General features: G+C 39.9%; 1 protein-coding gene across 1 annotated transcript in view; it reads left to right on the top strand.

Moving 5' to 3' along the window:
* Positions 1 to 19,914, top strand: part of Adam18 (ADAM metallopeptidase domain 18) — a 66,006-nt gene that overhangs the window by 37,508 nt on the left and 8,584 nt on the right. Inside the window, exons 11-15 of the mRNA XM_051170021.1 lie at positions 228 to 364; positions 1,520 to 1,703; positions 6,886 to 6,981; positions 10,083 to 10,281; positions 18,597 to 18,702. Of these exons, the coding sequence (XP_051025978.1) occupies positions 228 to 364; positions 1,520 to 1,703; positions 6,886 to 6,981; positions 10,083 to 10,281; positions 18,597 to 18,702 (722 nt within the window). The remainder of the gene's footprint in view (positions 1 to 227; positions 365 to 1,519; positions 1,704 to 6,885; positions 6,982 to 10,082; positions 10,282 to 18,596; positions 18,703 to 19,914) is intronic.

Genomic DNA, 19,914 nt, shown 5'->3' with positions numbered 1-19,914 from the left:
GAGGGTTTTTATATCACTTGATTTTAGCAAGCATACAAATAAAACCTTGCAACTAAATTAATTAGCCAATTAGCATAGACATATATATAACAAATTAAATTATTATGAAATATACTGAACATAAAAAGAATTAGAGTATAAAATTTTGTTACTGCGAAGATATTTTATCACCTACCTTTGCTTTATCTTTATATAATAATTCCTCCCTTCAATTGTCTTTATTTTAGTATCCAGAAGACATAGGTCTGGAGGGATTCTCAGTGGTTATTGCTCAACTGATTGGCCTTCACATAGGATTAACATACGATGATGTCAACAATTGTTCCTGTCCCAGAACTCCATGCATAATGCAACAGGAAGCATTGTAAGAATTTTTATGGTGAATTTTATTTTTTAATTCCTTATTAGGTTTGTTTATTTTATGTATGTTTTGCCTCTGCTTGTAACCAATGATCCATCTCTCCAGCCCCTACACAAGGTTAATTTTACACATGTTCCTCCAATATTTAATTTCATGATTTGATAAACTTTGAAATTTTTATTGCTTTTCATATTATAGGTTGAAAATTATGTTATTCTTGGTAACGTATCATATAAAATATTTTCCATGTGATGGATGAGTCAAGAAAGCACTATATAGTATTATCCAGATATTTTCTTTGGGGGGAATTAGAGGAATACAATTTAATGTTGAAGAAAAACTGAAATCTTACTTAAGCACATGATAATGTTGCTGTTTGTTGCTTAATGACACCCTTAATATTGCAATATAGTTCTGGCAGCTTTGGTTACTATTTTGGTATAAAGAAAAAGGAGGGAGGATTTTTACTTAGCATGCATTGGGATTCCTTATCTAGAAAACTCAACAGAAACGATCCACGATTAAGACAATAAATAGAAATGTAAACAAAAAAGATTAGGAGTGGACAGTTCTAGAAAAAAAAAACCCAAGAGTATGTTAATTATCAAATTTGATAACTTATAAAATTGTTGTTTTCCTGGTAAATGTACATTTAATTTGAATCAATTTTTGAAAACAATTTTAAAGGAGTTTGATGAGTTCTGTGTGAAATGATAAAGTGGACATTGTTTATGGTAGCAGTATTTTCAGCACTGGTCAAGGAAAGCCTTTACAAATGCGGGGCACGGTGACTATCTGCAGATGGATAGGAATGAAGAGGAGAAAGAGGACACTAGACACAAGACAGTAAGCATAGAAAGTAGAGTCTCTACTGCATAAACAGAACTCCTGGCTTTCATTAAGTCTTGATCACAAGCACAGGGTCTAACCCAACTGTAGAGTACACTCATAGCAGTTTGTAGTATTATTGATTATACTGAAATTAAGTAATATAAAACTCAAGTGTAATTATTTTGATTTAACCTCTTCTGAAGTATATGGTATTATTTGAGCCATCTTGTGGGTCACATGTCTTGTGGGTCACATGATTTACCAATGGAGCATTGTCTAGAGGTGTTTTAGTAGGCTTGTTTGTCATAGAAAATTATTTCCCTTTAGGAGTTCCCGCGGAATGAAAACTTTTAGCAACTGTAGCATGCATGACTACAGGCATTATGCTGCAAATTTTGCGGTGAAATGTCTTGGTAACATTTCAACTGTGCAAGTACTACAGCCATACCAGCCCGTGTGTGGTGACGGAATCATGGACGCTAGTGAAGAGTGTGACTGTGGTAATGACACGGTGAGTAGTGGACACTCATGTTTGACCGCAGTCATTCTAACGTGGACACTGCATGTCGTCATAGAATATGGTGGGTGTAGTTATGACATGTTTACCACATAATATGTGAGTGAAGATAAAAAGAAATGAATTTCACACCTCTTTTGTGATTTTCTTTTGTAAGACAGGGTTTTGTGTAGGCCACGTTGACCTTGAACTTGTGACCCTCCTAACTCAGCCCACCAAGTGTCAGGATAGCAGGCATGTGGGGCATCTCTTTAGTTGAGGAGGCAAGTGTGGCCTGCAGGCCTGGTTGCATAGCTTTTGCCCCACCTGCCAGCCTGTAGTCCAGTTTGAATGTATAGGATGAATGTGTGAAGTCCTTTTTGGCCACTGCTCAGCTCTGAACTCCCCCAGCTTCAGCCTCTGTTTTCTACTGAAACATGTACTAAATCTGATTTAATCCCCCCCCCCCCGTATCTCATGACTGCAAAAGTATTTAAGTATTGTAGTGTGTTGTTTTATCTCATTAACAAACACAAGCTTTTGGGTATCTTTAAAAATTATTTCTAGGGGCTAGAGAGATGGCTCAGTGCTTAAGAGCACTGACTCCTCTTCCAGAGGTCCTGAGTTCAATTCCCAGCAACTACTTGGTGGCTCATAACCATCTATAGTGTGATCTGATGCCCTCTTCTGGCCTGCAGGAGTACATGCAGGCAGAGCACTGTATACATAATGATAAGTAAATAAGTCTTTAAATTAAAAAAAAAATTCTAAATTTGGTGGTGCCCTTCATTGTTATTTCATCAGCCAAGTCTCCAGTGCACACTACTTCCTTCTTGCAGAACCCCCACATTTAATCTATCATAAACACGAGTGTCCTATAATAGTTAGCAACTGTCCTCCACTTCAGTAATATAAAGTATCTTCACAATTTTCCCATGGAATTGCATCTTCTTGCCCCATAAATAAATCTGACATTCATATTTACACATCACTAAATCCTTCAAAATTCAATCACCTTCTACTTAAAAAAAGAAAGAAAGAAAGAAAGAAAGCAAAAGCAAAAGCAAAAGCAAAACCAAACCAAACCAAACCAAACCAAACCAAACCAAAGCAAACCAAACCAAGCCAAACCAAAGCCCTCTGAGTAAGAATGTGTCTGTGTGCTTCTGTTATTGTATGGTTTCTAATTCCATGCATTTCCTAAAGCCATTTCACTTTCCTGATACGCAACACCATGTTTCTCTTGCATTTTCCTGCCACTAAATGTGCTGCCATCCCCCTGACAAAGAACATGCTTTCTGCTTTTAATGAAAGGAGGAAACAATGCAGTCTTTGGCTACCATGTGAGTTGCTAGAACCATGAACAGACGTTTCTTTTGATACAGTGTTTTACTGTCTAGCCTCCCGTTAACTGCACGCCCCGGCCCCCTTGCCTCCTGAGCTCAGGCCAGGCTTGCAATCCCCTGTCATCAGGCTTTGCGCTGATTGTCACTGTTCTCTCAGCTTGCTCTCCATGTTCACTGTTGCTGAAGAATATTTGTATTCTTTGCACCAAAAGTTTGCTGCTGGGTTGGCCCCGGAGCCACAGCAGTATTTATAGCTCTTATCAGAGTGGACTTGGTGGCACTGAAAACTATCGATCATCCCTCGGGGTCATGGCAATGGCTTGTGGATAAAGACTCAGATCCAGGAGGGAGGTAAATGCAGAAGAAGGTGAGAGGCAAGTAAAAATAACACTATGGATGACCCAAAAGAACACAAAGAACCATACTAGTAATTATTTTTAAAAAAGGAAAAAAATCCCTCAACCTACAATACATGTAATTCCTTGTACAAATATACACATATAGTTTTAATGATCTTTTCTCATCTGGGCTGACAGAGCCCTCTCCAAAAGCCAAAGACATCCTAAGAAAAGCCCCAGTAACAGACACACAAACCCCTCCTTTAAGCTGTGGGTCAGGGTGGTTTTCTTAAGAGACTTCCCAAACATACAACCTATTGCTGTTGCTGTGGTTACCCACACGAGGGGAAAGGTAAGTGCCTACTGATGGAGACACCGCACACTTCAGAAACAAGATACAGAGGCTTCTGAGCTGGAGCTGGCCTAAAAGCCCCCTCCCTGAGCACTAGCTTTCATGGTACCATAAGGTGTGATGCAAGCTTCCAAAGGAGCAAGGCACCTGACATCCCTACCCACTATGACACCTGTAGATCATATCATTGACCAACAAGGCACAGTATCCTATGGGTGCAGTAGAGGCACAAATACCTTGGTGGCAAACCAAGGACTTTTCAGTTGGATTTAAGGCCCAGTCAATAACAGGGAGTCCATGCAGAGGACGGGAAACCTAGCCCACTAATCAGTGCTGGAGAAGAATCTACAACCACTCACTTACTAAGCCAGCATAATCCCAAGCAACAATCTATGAACATTTTTCTTCGTACCTATAGATGTGTGTAGTCTTCACCTCTCATCAAGGAAACTTGCCTCTGCAACAGACAGAGGCCTCTACAAAAACACCCACAACCAATCAATATGGCGAGTTGTGGAGCCCAGCCCCAGTGGATACATCTACAAAACATGCCTACACTCAAGGCTCAGAGAACACTGCAGAAGAAGGGGCAGAAATACTGTACGAGGCAAAAGATCCTAAAGACTTCTAAGCCTGTGTCTCCTAGTAATGCCAGAAGCTACACCTATATAGTCTTACCAACATGACTGCCCAAATGTGAGCAGAACAAGTACAACAGTGACACGGATGAACATGTCCACATGGATGGGGAAAAGCCCATGATGCCTCAACCCTACACAAAGAACCACAAGCAACTTGGTAAAGCTGGGATGCAGAGAGGTGCAAAAAGGCACACTGATTTATTGTCTGGAGCCAAATGGTCAGCTCTGAAAACATATGAACAAGTAACAATATATGGACTCAGGACTCAACAGGCTATATTTTGTGATGTATATATAGGTACATATATGCATGCAATGACCGTTGATTGATAAAAATAAAAAATGCACAATGAATTTGAAGAAGTGTGGGGAGTGGTATTGGGAAGGTTTGGAGGGAAGAAAATAATTGAAGAAATGCAATTAAAACAATCTCAAAAATAGGACAAAAGTCTTAGAGCCTCATCCCTCATAAGAAAATTCTCTGAGAAAAATTCAACATCTGTCTTCTACAGAGTATGGGGAGTAAGACTAACTCCATCTGTCATCTATTTTTTCCAAGTGGATTTTTATTGGAGAATGTTTATATTCACTTGTGTGTAGACAGTCTGTAGGCACTTTATGTCATAAAAGAATTAAAGAGTTGCAACAGAGAACACACTGGCTAATGCTTTCAGTTTGGTCCTTCAGAGACTATTGAGCCTGGACAAGTCTGAGGCTTTGCACCAGAGCCTGGCCTGCAGGAGCAGTAGATGGCCTACTGCCTGTTACATGGCTGGCTTCCTGCTTTAAGATCCGTACTGCAGACCAGTGCTTTGGTAGAAGGCAAGATGGACCTTCACAGATGTCTCCACTTTAAGTTCTGAAGTTTGTGGCTGTGTATATCACACACACACACACGTGTGCGCGTGCACACACAGGTATTTTTCAGAAATATGCAAGATTACAAACTTGAGGGAAAGATGTCTTCCTGGGTTATGTTGGTGGACCCAATGTCATCTCAGGAGGCCTTAAGATCTAAGAACAATTATCCAGCAGAAGTCAGAGATGTGGCAGAAGAGGACTCGATAGGACATAAAGAATGAAGAGAACACAGTGTGGTGTTGTCAGGGCCTTACAGGGTAATTACAAGAAAAAATCCAGGTAGTTTCTAGGAGAAAACACTGGCATATACTGGATAGCTAGCAAAAAAGCAGAAAGTCCAGTCACACAGCCATGAGGAACTGAAAATGGCCAACATTCAGAATGACTCTAGATTCATTCCAGCAGAATCCAGTAATGGCTGCAGCAGGGACGACACCTGGATGTGGGCCCAGGTGGGCAAATGTCTGAGCCACATCTTCCTGTAAATGAGCTTATGGTCTGCAGGTCAAGACTGCTAGCTGCATTCTTTGCCTGATCTCCTATCATGCCAACTGCACCTGCCTTATTGAATATAGTTAAATAGTCACTTAGCACCCCTGTTCTGGAATCTAATAATTGTATTAAAAACAGGGAGACCAGTTCCATACTGATACCCCCTAGTGATCAACCCTAGTCTATAGACAAAATCTACAGCTGATATTTCCAATGTCCTGAGATGGCCCCACTCTGAAGCTGACAGGTTTTCCCCACCCCATACCGGTCCACTCTCTTGTGTGCAGTAAAAGACATCCAGATAGTAAAGGGTAAATAAGAAGATCTGAAATCACAAGGGCAGAAATGAAGAGGGACTGGCATGTCTTAAGATGGAGAAATCAGGGGATATGGTGGTTATTTGAACTATATGAAAGTGAAACGAATAACAACATCACAGAAGTATCAATGCAAACAGCTGTAGCACCGGGAGCCTCCAAACACTGTCACGACATACAGAGTCCACGTTCTGTTATTTTGTAACAAACGTGGGTATTTGGTGTCATAGAGAAGCTACTACTGACACTCTTGGGCAAGGGAAGGGTCCATGAAGACATATTGTGTCTTGGTGTCACTTCCTAAAGTTTAGCCTCGTTCTCGGTAGAAATGTGTAGCAAGCAAATCATTAACGTGACGATAGAAGAAAGTTAGCGTTTCCCCTGGAAAGTCACACTTCTGTCAAAAGTGTATTTCGTATTAGTACATTCTGAGTCAATTACCCACATTTTTATGTTATGGATCAACAGCTAATGTGACTTCCCTAGTCCTTACAGTTCTTACAGTTACACATACTTTGGGTGATTCTAGAAATAATAAAAGCTGAAGATGATGACGCTTCATTGAATGTAATTAGGAGCACAGCACGTGAATAAAAGTTGAGACAAAGGGGCAAGAGTTGTTAAGATGGGAGTGGTGGTGCTCTCCTAAAATCCCAGCCCTTGGCGGGTGAAGGCAGGAAGGTCGAGGTGTCACTGGCACCCTCCATTGTGCAGTGGCGCAACCCTGGCCATGCAATAGTGTGTCTCAGAAAGGAAGGAGATAGAAAAGCGAAGGAAGGAGAGGGTAGGGGGATGGAAGGGAGTGAGCACTCCTGTCCTAACTGGAATCCTATTTCTTTTGATATTATAGGAGTGTCAATTTAAAGAGTGCTGCAACTATAAAACATGTAGACTGAAAGCCTCAGCACAGTGTGGATCTGGACCATGCTGCACATCCAACTGCGAGGTGAGTGGCTGGTACTTATCAAAAGGAACCTGAAATGTAGCCGTGCAAGACTAGATTAGCTAAGTCAACGTGCAATAGCACAGAGACTGTAGGGGGGAGTCCATGATAAAGTACCACAGACTTAAAGAGACGTCTCTGGCTGGTGCTTCCTAGTCTATGGCATGGGAAGCACAGAACTGATCATCTCCTAAATGCTCAGACATTACAGAACGTGCCCACTGTCACAGAACCCATAAGGCCAAATAAATGATGACTGATGGAAATTACACTATGACTAGCAGACAAAGCGCACACTAGGCAAAACATTCACAGATGGGCAAGAAAAAGGCATACTGAGAGCAGCCAAGATTGTTTCTGTCGCTGGAGTTTTAAATTTACTTTTATTACAGGTGTGCACATGCACACACACACACATGCACACATGTCCCGACACAATGCACGCCGGACAATGCATGGTAGTGGTATCTCTTCCTACATCATGTGTATTCCAGGGACTGAACCCAGGTTTCGGGCTTGGCATCCGACGCCTTTAACCACGGAGCCATCTCGCCAGCCCTGGTTGCATGTGTTTCTGCTTCTTATACCAAAGCATGATAAACTGAGGCATAAACTGAAGCAGAAACACAACGTTTCCCTAACACAATATGGTTGGGTGAGAAAGCAAGCTCCACAGTGTAGAATACTTTAGGATACCCCGATCTTGCAAATCACCAATCTATAAAAACTGCGTATGTTTCTCTCCCCCAATTGCTCTCAACTTCTTGTGGTGCTGAGGGTTGAACTCAGGGGCCTTGTCCATCCTCAGATTTTATGGTGTTTTTATTTTCTCTTTCTTTTTCTTTTCTTTTTTTCTTTTCTTCCCCCCCCCTTTTTTTTAAAGATAGGTGCTCACTGTGTAGCCCAGGATGACTTTAAGCCTGAAACCATACTGCTGAATCCTCCTGAGTTCTGGGATTACAGGCTTTGTACCATCATGTAGCTCAAATTTTCTATTAATATCTAAGTTAATACAGTGAAACTTGATTAATGAAAGTCTCTGAGTGTGAGGTCAGTATCATAACCAACATTTTCCTCATGGGTGGGTGGTTTCATTGCCTCCCAAGGCCTCTTGCTTCTTTGTAAAACCATATAACTGACAGCTTTCTTTTACTGTTTTCTATTTAGATTCCTTAAGTATCATTTTGCTAGTTTCTTAGAGTTTAATAATCTTTGATTAATCGCATAATAAGTTCTCATAACCACTTCTATACAGTGGAAAGGCATGCCAATAGTCTAGTACACATGAAGCACGTCACTGCTGGTGTCACTCTCTTCTCTTTCAGTCAATACACAGGAGAGAATGTAATTAGCACTGTGTATTCCATTTCCTACTCTCTTCATTACTCTTTGCAAATACCTGTCAGCTATCATTTTTCTTACATTTTAAGCCTGCTTTCTTCACCTGATGGTTTGCTTCGCTATTGTGCTAAGGATGGAGCGCATGTCTCTGTACATGTTAGGCACCCGCTTCATCGCTGAATTCTACCCATGCTGTGTGCATGCTAGACACATGTTCTCCCACTGAGCCACACCCCTAGCCTGTGTGCATGCTAGGCACATGCTCCATCACTGAACTCTACCCACGCCATGTGTGCATGCTAGGCATGAACTCTGTCACTGAGCTGCTCTCCAGCCATCACATCATATGTTGCACCTGAGAGCCTTCCTTTACTATTTCTTGTAATCTGGTCTACTGAGAAAAGATTCTATTAGCTACTATTTGCCTAGGAAAGGCTTTCTTTTTTTCTTCTTTTTTAAAAAAATTTTTTCATTAATTTATTCTTGTTACATCTCAATGGTTATCCCATCCCTTGTATCCTCCCATTCTTCCCTCCCTCCCATTTTCCCCTTATTCCCCTCCCCTATAGGTTTTTATTATTGCTGTGTATATGAATTGTCATGTGTGTGCCACAGCACATGTAGAAGTCAGGACAGTGTATAAGAGCTGGTTCTCTCCTTGCACCATGAAGTTTCCACATATTGGAATCCTGCTCTCATGTTTGGCAGCAGACATTACTGTCTACTGAGCCATCTTTCTGGCCCTCTAATTTATTTTTGACATATATTTCCAGGGTATAACATTCTAGATTGATTTTTTCTTTTGTTACTTTAAAGATACTATTTTATTATCTTTTCTTTATTAAATATTAGTTCAATTACAGATAATTATAGTGTGTTTGTTTAACACATATGGTAGGTCAATATTTTGACACTCTAAATTTTGTCAGGGATATCAGCAAATGAGAAATTTATTCGACCAGCCACAAAAATGTACCTTAACTATGCAGAGAGGCCCTTGTACTCTCAAACAGTGAGTAGCACTAACACATTAGTAGTCATTATCCTAAGTAGTTTCTACTAAATGAGAATGTGGCTTCCATTTCTGATTTGCAAGCATAAACGAGATTACTTAAATATCTCCTACACAAATAAACCAGTCAGAGTCGAGGCTGAAACTGGCTTGCTTTGGGGATTTGCTAACATCAGAGGTAGAAACAGTTGTTAAGGATAGCAGGTTACCAAGAAGAGACTTGATACCCTATGAGCATATACAGAGGGAGGAAATCCCCTCAGTCACAGTCATAGGGGAGGGGAGTAAGGGGAAAATGGGAGGGAGGGAAGAATGGGAGGACACAAGGGATGGGATAACCATCGAGATGTAACAAGAATAAATTAATAAAAAATTAAAAAAAAAAAAGAGAAGGAAATGGGAAGAATGAATGTGCACTTGTATTCAATAATGCATGATTGTAAAAAAAGAAAGAAAGAAAGAAAGAGTTGTTCTTTGATTCTCTATCTGTATGCTGCTCAAGTCAGAACACACACTGTGGAACACAGGCAGTGAATGGCCTCAAGCCACCAGCTGGGATCCATGCATATCCTGGAGACACCCTTCTCTGGGCTTCCAAGTGGATGTTCTACCTGAATTTCCTTTCTAGAACTCTTAGCTTGGGTAGGTTTCTTAGTCCCTCAATTAGCCACAGGCAGACATATTTAGCCACTTTCTTCGGGAAGTAATTATAGGGTCATTTACAGCCCCTGATCTTTTTTCCTGTCCCCAGCTGTCTGCAGCAGGCACTCCCTGTAGGAAGGCTGTTGACCCAGAGTGTGATTTCACAGAATATTGCAATGGATCCTCTAGCCAGTGTGTCCCTGACACCTACGCCTTGAACGGGCATGTGTGCAGGCTGGGGTCTGCGTATTGCTTCAACGGACGATGCCAAGCTCTTAAGGACCAGTGTGTCAGTTTGTTTGGAAAAGGTACTGCTTTCTTTTGTATTCATGTTGCACTCGGCTGGCTCTGTGGTCTATTTATTACATACCATAGTGCCTAGATGAGGAAGAGCCTTGATCACTATCTTAAGAAGGGCTAAACTGAAATTAAAGAAAAAGTTTATAGGCGTGATTGAAAATGTCCAAGAAAATTGCTATATGTGCATATCTTTCTCAAAGTTTGATCTGAGAAAGATATGTTGCTTATACCTCCTAAATTGTATTAAAATGTGAATAGTAAAAAAGTAGATTGTGACACCTTAATTTCCTATTATCTACCACGTTCATAATCCAGAACTAAAAACCTGGACCTTACAAAGCCTGGAGTGGATGCCATCCACCTACAACCAGTCCCCTGGCTGGGGAACCTGACAATATACTAGCAATCACAGGCTACCCGGCCAGAGCTCCCGCCTATGATTTTTGGGCAGGTTTTGTTTCTTTTGAGATAGTCTTGCTACGTAGTCAAAGCTGACTTGGAACTCGTTATCTTCCTGTCTTGACCTTGCTCATAGTTTTCCCAAATAATATATTTTTCAAGATATATTTATTTATTATGTATGCGGTATTCTGCCTGCGTGTACATGTGCAAGCCAGAAGTGGGCAGCAGATCACATTATAGATGGTTGTGAGCCACCATGTAGTTGCTTAGAATTGAACTCAGGACCTCTGAAAGAACACTCAGTGCTCTGAACCTCTGAGCCATCTCTCCAGGCCCCAAATAATATTTTAAACCAATCCAGATAAGACTTCTGGATGCCTCTGCTGGTGTTTGACTCTCTACATGTAAGGTGATTGAAATAATTTGAATATGCAACAGATTTACAACACAATGTTAGAAACCAGAGCAACAGGTTTGGGAAAGGACCTAACAGGACATCATCCTTCAAAATGATCAGAGTGTCTCCTGGCTGTGACTGGTCCTTGAGGTGGGTGAACTGTTAGGATGAATAGACCTTTCTATCCAAGACAACATGACCCAAAGTAAAGGATTGGCTTCCCATTAAAATCTGGAGAGGAACTTATTAAGAGAGGGCTTAAAGTAAGAGAATAAGGGAAAACTCTGCCATAGTCAACATGATGGGCAGCCTGAAATCAGGAAGGAGCCTTCCAAAAAAAAAAAAAAAAAAAATCACTTAGACAAACGGGGCATGGATGTACTCACTCATTGGGAGTCTATTTAATACTGTGGCCACAATAGGCTCTGTCCTAGGGAATATGACCTGTCTAGCCACAGATTGCATTACCAGGTTTGTATGTACCATCTTGTGGAATTGACCTCACATCCAATCAGAGAGTGGTTGGTTGCTCCCGTGACATTTGTCCCACTACTGCACCAGTGGGCATGTCTTGCAAGACAGTTGTTATTATAGCTTGCAGGTTCATAGCTGGATACGTGTGATGGTTAATTTTCGTCTCTGGTGACGTGCAAATCACATACTAGCGTTGTTAAAGCTAGCCAGTAAGGATGAAACTTCCCGGTCAGTAACAGCTGGGTGGCATCCTCAGCAACAGGGTCTTCCCGTTAAGCTCTGGAAAGTGGGCTGGAGAGATGGCTCAGTGGTTAAGAGCACTGGCTGCTCTTCCAGAGGACCCAAGCTCAATTCCCAGCAACCACATAGTGGCTCACAACCATCTATAATGGGATCCAATGCCTTCTTCTGGCATGCAGACTCTATATGTAGATGGAGTATACATTAAACAAACAAACAAATAAATATTTTTTAAAGCTCTGGAAAGTAGCCAAGACCATTGGCAATAGCCTGTAATGTTTATGGGTCTATGGAACCTCACTAACAAAAAGACATAACCCATTCCTGACACTTTGTTACCTTATAGAGACTAATAGGGGGCAGTGTCACCCTGTTACAAGATAACTCTCCTTGATGCCAGGCATGATGGCACATGCACTTAATCTTAGCACTCAGGAGGCAGAGGCTGGCAGATCACTGTGAGTTTGAGGCCAGCCTGGTCTACACAGTGAGTCCAGGACAGCCAAGGCTACATAGAGAAACCCTGTCTCGAAAAACAAAAACAAAATAAGAGAAGAAAATAAAATAAAATAAAATAAAAACTCTCCTTAAACTCTTTTGTTCAATGTGTTCTAAAAATAATGTCACACATGAACACTGTATCTATGTAATTTCCATGCTCCCTTGCTCCTCCAATTCCTCACACATACACACATTCGTAACACAGGTGCAGCCCACTGAGTCCATTTGGTGTTGCTCCTGTGTGTGTGTGTTTAAAGGTGACTTCTCGGGACTGAGTAATAGTATCAGGAAGCTTGATACAGAAAAAGACTGATTTTCTCTCTCATCAGCCTTTAATTGCCTGCAGCCTCCCTGTCAAACATAGGAGACTCTCAAACAGCCCGTGTCCCCAATCCTCTGCCTCTTTCTTTGTCTCTTCTGAAATGTCCCCCAAGCCTTAGGTGTAGGAGCTGTATTGGAAATGTATCTCTTGGGGTTGGGGGCTCACAGTCAGTCATTCTCTGCGTTTTGACCAGTTGTGTTTTTCCATGATGGACTCTCTGATGCTTGGATGAGGGATGAAAGCTACACTTACCTGTGAGTCTAAGGGTAAGGCTTTAGAATGCATTTAGATATTATACTAGGTTAGTATAGATTCTCGTCTACTTCCCACGGCTCCACCAGCCAGGTAGTTGGCTAGCTTATAGTAGCAGGCATGAATTCCCTTGTGTCGAGAGGACCTTAAGTCCAATTAGGCAGCTTTTTGTTACCCTCGGGATATAAATGCCACTGTTGTGCCTTTTAGGATCCCTGCTATTCTGGTCGCTGTTGGGTTTAGAACTGTTACAGCTGAGTAGGACTTGATTGCTTTTCTCCCTTGGCAATTTGCATAGCACCTTCAGACAGTGGGAGAGCTCATCCTTAGGGGGAAAGTCAAGTCAGATCTGGCCTGATTGTGTCTGAAGCACACAGCGTTTTCAGCAATAGGACTATTACCTTCACCCCTGGGAGGCGACTAAGGCAACGGCAATAGTGGGTATGATTTTAGAGTCTCTTCACTCCTCTGCCCCACAGCTTCAAAGGGATTTTCCCATGCCTGGCCCTAGAGTTTTTGTTAGAGTTTTGCCTATGCCTCTTAGCGCGAAGCACCACTGCAGGGCATGCCTTCATATGTATGTATGTATGTATGTATGCTCGCTTAAATATATTACATATGTATTCAAGTAAACATTAAGATAATGTTTCCCTATGACCCTTTCATACATTCTTAGTGTTATTTATCTCCTCCTCCACCCATTTATCTTTCCGTCTCTCTATGGCCCTCCGTCCCTCCCCCTTTCTAGTTTAATTCTATATCTCATTTCTTCCACTTTGTCTATGTGCATCTGTGTCCTACTATGCCACTATCTAAAGAAATTCCCTACATATTATCCATTTTTATTTTCCTTGCTTCTTAAGTTACCACAGGTTATATATTGACATCTCAATATCCATAGCTAAGATCCACAAATATGAGAAAAGCGCACAGCATTGATCTTTCTGTTGTATCACTTTGTATAATATTTTTTAGATCCATGCATTCAATGCAAGCTTTATGATTTCATTTTTTTACAGCTGAACATAATTACACTGCATTTTAAATATTCATCAATCTGTTAGAGAACATGTAAGCTGTTTCTGTTTCCTAGCCATGATAAATGTCAGATCACATAGCAGGTCTACTTTCAGCTGTTTGAGAATTCTCCATGCCAGCTCCTAGTGTGGCTGGGCCAGTTTGCAGTCCGCAGACACTGAATGAGGGTTCCCTTCCCCCACTCCTCTCTAGCGTTAGCTCTCAGTTGCCCACTTTAAGTTGCCCATTCCAACTTGGGTAACACGGAAGCTCAAAGCATTTTTAACTTGCATTTCTCTAACTTCTAAGGGTGTTGAACATGTTTAAAGACATTTCTTACCCATTTTTGTTTCTTTTTTAAGAACTCTGTGTTCAAATCTGTAGCTCATTTTGTAATTAGAAGGCTTTGTCTTTGGGGATCTTTATTCTGAATATTAATCTTCTCTCATCTGTGTAGTAGGCAAAGGCTGCCTCCCATTCCATGGGTTTTCTTTTTATCTATGCAGAAGCTGTGTAGTTTCATGAGGTCCCACTTGTCAATTGTTGGCTTAAATTTCTGGTAAAACAGGAAGTCGTCCCTCCCTAAATGTATATCCTGTAGGGACTGCCTAAACTTTTCTTCTAGCAGTGTCAGTGTTTCAAGTTCCACATGTAGGTAGATCTTCAGTTCATCTGGAGTTAGTTTTTTGTAAAGGTGATACATTCAAGTCTTGTCTCATTCTTTTATATGTGGACATCCAATTTTCCCACAACCATTTATTGAAGATTCTGTCTTTTCTCAAGTGTTTGTTTTTGTCATCTTTGTTAAAAATTAGGTGGCACTAGTTACATGTGCTCACGTTTGGGTCTTCGCCTTTGTTCTATTGGTCTGCGTGGCTGTGTTTGTTCCAGTACCATATTGTTTTCATTGCTATGGGTCTGTATATATCTTACGATCTGGATGGTATCCCTCTGCATTGCTCTTTTCGCCAATGAACATTGTAGCTGACTAGGGTTTCCTGTGGGTCCACAAGAATTTTAGGACAACATAGAATAGAATAGAATTTTACACAACAATAGGATTTTCTATACTGTAAAGAAAGAGATGAGGATTTTTACTGGGATTTCATTGAATCTATAAATTGCTTTTGGCAAAATGATCATTTCACAATATTAATTTTACCAATCCAAGAACATGGGATGTCTTTCCATTTTCTGTTCTCTCTCTCTCTCTCTCTTTCTCTCTCTCTCTCTCTCTCTCTCTCTCTCTCTCTCTCTCTCTCTCTGTTCCTTGGTTAGGATTACTACTAGATACATTCTTTTCTTTGAGTTTCTTGTGAATGGGAGTTTATTGTGATCTTTTTCTGTGTATTTGCTGATATTACATAGAATATGTAATAAGTTATTGACTTATACAAGTGGCTATTTGTTCTGGCACATTGCTGAAATTGATGATCATATCTAAAAAGTTTTCTGGCAGAATTATTTGGCTCTCTAATAATGCAGAGTATCATGACATCTGAAACATAGGGATAGCCTGGCTTATCCTTTTCTATTTGTGTCCCCTTAACTCTCTGCTCTTGTCTTATTGTTCTACCAGGGCTTCAGACACAACATGGAAAGGGGGTGGGACAGTGGACAGACCTGTCACAGTGGACAGACCTGTCACAGTTATCACTTCAGGGAGGTTGCTTCAGGTTTTTCTCCACTTAGGATACTGTTGGCTGTCAGTTTCTCGTATATAGCTTTTATTATGTTGAGGAATGTTCTCCACAGTTCTACCTTCTCTAGGACTTTTATCATGAAGGCATGTTTGATGTCAGTGAGTTTTTCTGAATCGGTTGAGATGATCATTTTTTATCTTTAGGTCCATTTATGTGGCTTATTGCATTTGTTGACTTGCATTTCTTTTCTAGTCTTGTGTATTTTGTTTTCTGTGTGATTCTTTTTAAAAAATATTTTACATATACATTTATATTATTACACATATATAAAATAAGTTACATAGAGCAAGAAGAACCATGAAATAATCAGGAATTCTATTAATGTTACATTCATAGTGTTTTGGTTATTTGTATTTGGGAACCTTGAAGAAAACATATTTCCTATCTTAGTGAGTCTAAAATTCTGAATGAAAATACATATCTATCATATCTCATCTCTACCAGCTTAAAATATCTATCTAGACCTAAAAATCTTAACTTCTAAACAACTAAGCTTAATTGTAAAACCAAACTATCTGGTCTTCAATCCTATCAGACACTTGAGAAGGAATAAAATTAATTACCTGAGTAAACAGGAAGTGCAGGTTAGCAGCTTCCCAAATGAGAAGATAACAGAGACAGTTTGCAGCCTGAGCAGTCACCCAAAACTCTCTATCACATTGGAGCATCATCTTCAGCCTTCTGGCCCAGTATATCCCATAGACATATTTATGAGGCTGGAATTATTGAAGACTTACCCTGTCTTGGTAGAGTTTGGTCATCGACTCTGCCTGCAGCCAAGCTTGCCTATCTTTAGGCAGAATTCTGGCTATGGTAGAAATGATGACATTTTGCCCAGTGGTTGATTGGTCACATTTAAAGCTTTCTCCGTAAGGAGGTTCTTTGATGTTCACCATCTTCTTGAGGTAGGCTGGGTGTTGCCAGTAGTTAACCTGTCTCATTGTCAAAGAATCCTTAAAACAGTAAAAAACATCTTTAAATGCCATGTTCTCTAGCACTCTGAAGTTTTTGAAGACTTCATCTTATTTTGCCTCATCTAGCTATGGAATCCTATCTATCTGTTAAACCTAGGCTGTATATTCTTGTGATAAAAATAGACTAGCAATTGACCTGACCTTGCCTTGATCAACTAACAATTAACTTGTATAACCTAAACAGCCTGCAACAGCACTTTCAAAGTACTGGAGGTAGATCTTGTATTCTACTTGAGTTGTATGGGTCTAATACCTCATATTAGAGTAGAAATACATTGTATGTGTGAAGAATAATCTTAAATTTGAAACTGTGAGGTTCTTGTATGGTGTATCTTTACTTAGCTAAGTTTTTATTTATGATCTTGTTGAAGATCTAGTCTGTGCCACTGACCAATGATTCTTATCCCTCATCCATTCCTATAATTTGAATATTTAGACTTTTCATGGCACTCTGTACTTCCTACTTCCTGAATGTTCCTTTCCTGTTTTTTTTAAATTGTCATATTATTTTATTTCTCTTTTTTGGCTTTATAGTGTGATTACATCATTTCCCCTTTGTTCCTTGAGACCCTCCCATATGCCTCTCCTTGCTTTCCTTCAAATTAATGATCTCTTTTTTCATTAATTATTGTTACATGTATATATACATATATGTATATTTCTAAATGCATGAATACAACCTGCTCAGTCTGTATAATGTTACTTGTATGTGTATGTTTTCAAAGCCCTTGCTCTTGTCATCTTTTCCATCAGCCTTATGTTTGTGTTGTCTTCAGGACTGCTCACAGAGTTAGGCTCTTTGAGCTCACCGAGCTATCTCTTTGTGTCTTATTTAAACTTCTGGAATTCTTTGATAATGTTTCTGATTGTTCCTTTAAATTCTATGTGAGGTGAACTCAGGGCTAGCATGAAGGATGTATATCCTGGTCCAAGCTTGGAATTCCAGAGTTTCTTTTTTGGAAATTAATGATGATGATGATGATGATGATGATGATGATGATGATTTTACAAAGATGGTGAAAGAAACTTGAATCTTTGTAAATATAAAGACTAGGCTTATATAAGGTAGGAGGTCTGGGTTGGCAGTTAGTCATATCAATGTAAGAACATACAACCATCTTCATCTGTAGCTGCACTAAAATCAAGGTCAATATCATTTTATCATTTCTAAATACAATAAGAAAACATTTAAATACCTTGGGCAATTAACCATATAAAAACACAAAATACTGTAATAAACCTAAGCACACAGTTTTCCATTCTGTTGGTCCTGGTGCCTTCTTCCAGTTAGTAAAATTCTCTTACTGACTGCGTTTCCTAGGAACTTACTGTGTAAAAACTCTGTAATCAGTTCTGAAAATCTGATTATCATGTTTAAGTATCCCTTATTATAGTGTTTGTCTCTCCTTTAGTCAGCTCTAACTTAATTTCTCTTTATTATTTTATACATATTAAGAAATGAAATTTGGGGAAATTAACGGAAGTGTCTTAGGCTATGGGAGACAGACACACAACTTAATTCTGACTATTTATTTGTGTTAGTTATTTATGTAATCACCAATCTAGAGGATCAAATATCACAGGCATGCATACACATAAAATAAAATAATTAAAAATTAAAAAACAATGTGAATTGTGCCCGAGGAACAATGTATGAACTTTCTCTCTGACACAAACACACACACGCACGCACACACATACACATACACACTGCACATTTTTTAAAACTTAAGGGCAACTAAACGACATACCTATAATTCTAATCATCAGCAGGCTGAGGCAGGAGGTTTTCCAGGCCAATCTGAGATACATAATACACCTTGTTTCAAAACAAAAAAGAGGTAAGTAAATCGATTAATGTAACCCATGGCAATGGACATAATCCGCTGTGTTTTGTGTTATAACACTGGCAGATTGCCCGTGGAAATCAAACAAAGCATGAAAACGCATTATATTGAGATGGCAGTTTTATTAGTCCATGACTAAAGAGTGTGTAATCTGGATTAACGATAAGAACCTAAAGGGCATGTTTCCATTTTAGGAGCTCAAGGCGCTTCCTATGCCTGTTTTGAAAAAATTAACTCACCACGTGAAAAACTGGCGAACTGTGATTTAAAAAATTCATACTCGTTACCTTGTGGACAAAAGTATGTATATAGCAAGTGATCCTTTTTTTCTGAGTCCTGTTGCTTGGCAAGAGACATATACTAACTAGTGACAACTAGCAAGTTGGTTAGAAAAATAGTCCCAAATGAGTTCACAACACCCGCCAGCCTAAGGCTGAGATGGTATGGGGAACAGGAACATGCTTATTAGGGGAACTGCTCAGAGTTTAGAAAGTCAGTTCTGTTCTGAAATAAGAGCTAAAAATGGGTCCTGTTTTAAGTCTACAATTGGCAATAAGGCGAGAGCAGGTATTTTGACAGTTTGTTCTTTACAACGTAAGGTTGTTGAGAGGAAAGAAAGTTTCATCTTGTTTGTTGTTTCAAAAAAAAAAAAACAAAACAAAAAGAAAAACAAAACAAAAAATCTTAATATAGAAAGCTACAGAAGACATCCCAATGGCTCAATTTGGACTTTTATAGCATGGTTTATTATAACATAACGCAGCTCCTAGGTCCAGTAATGGGAGTAATCACCTTGTAGCAGGCGATGCAAGAATTTTACTGATATTTTAAAAAGTCACACAGGGTCCAAGGAGATTCAAGCTCAGTCAATAAAGTGCTGGCCTGAGTTGGAGCCACAGAGATCATGGGGAGAAAACCAGATGTGGTGTTCAACACTTGTCATCTCTGTGCTCGGGAGAGAGACAGAGGCAGGTCCCAGGGACTCACTACCCCCCTAGCCTAGCTTCCTGAGCCTGAAGCCAGTGAGGAACCTGTCAAAAAAAGTAAAGCTGAGTCTGACACCCAGCACTGTTCTCTGGCCTCCATGTGCATACACATGCACACATGAACACATATGTACACATGGGTTTGAGTAACAACTCAAATGTATTGTAAAACTCTGTATGGTATAATAATGTGTGTAATAATTAAATAATGGCACATAATCAAAAGGTGCTGAATCACTAAGTGGTTAGCCATCACTGGGACGCATAGGTGACAGGTCCAGACTGAGTGAACTGTATTAAAGTCAGCCTAAGTGACTACTGAGGCCCGTAATAGCAAATAAAGTCGCATGTACACATGTACATTTCAGTACATTTCAGTACTACCACAGTGCTAAGTAATCTGGAATAGCTGATTATGTTTTTAAAAATCTTATAACATCATAAAACAATGTTACTATTGTACTGGTTTTTCTGGTTTTATGTCATTAACCAAACATTTATGCTATTATTCATGCAATACTTAATT

This window comes from Acomys russatus, chromosome 27, assembly GCF_903995435.1.
Source record: "Acomys russatus chromosome 27, mAcoRus1.1, whole genome shotgun sequence".
Lineage (NCBI taxonomy): Eukaryota > Metazoa > Chordata > Mammalia > Rodentia > Muridae > Acomys > Acomys russatus.
This window is presented reverse-complemented; position numbering and strand designations above follow the sequence as displayed.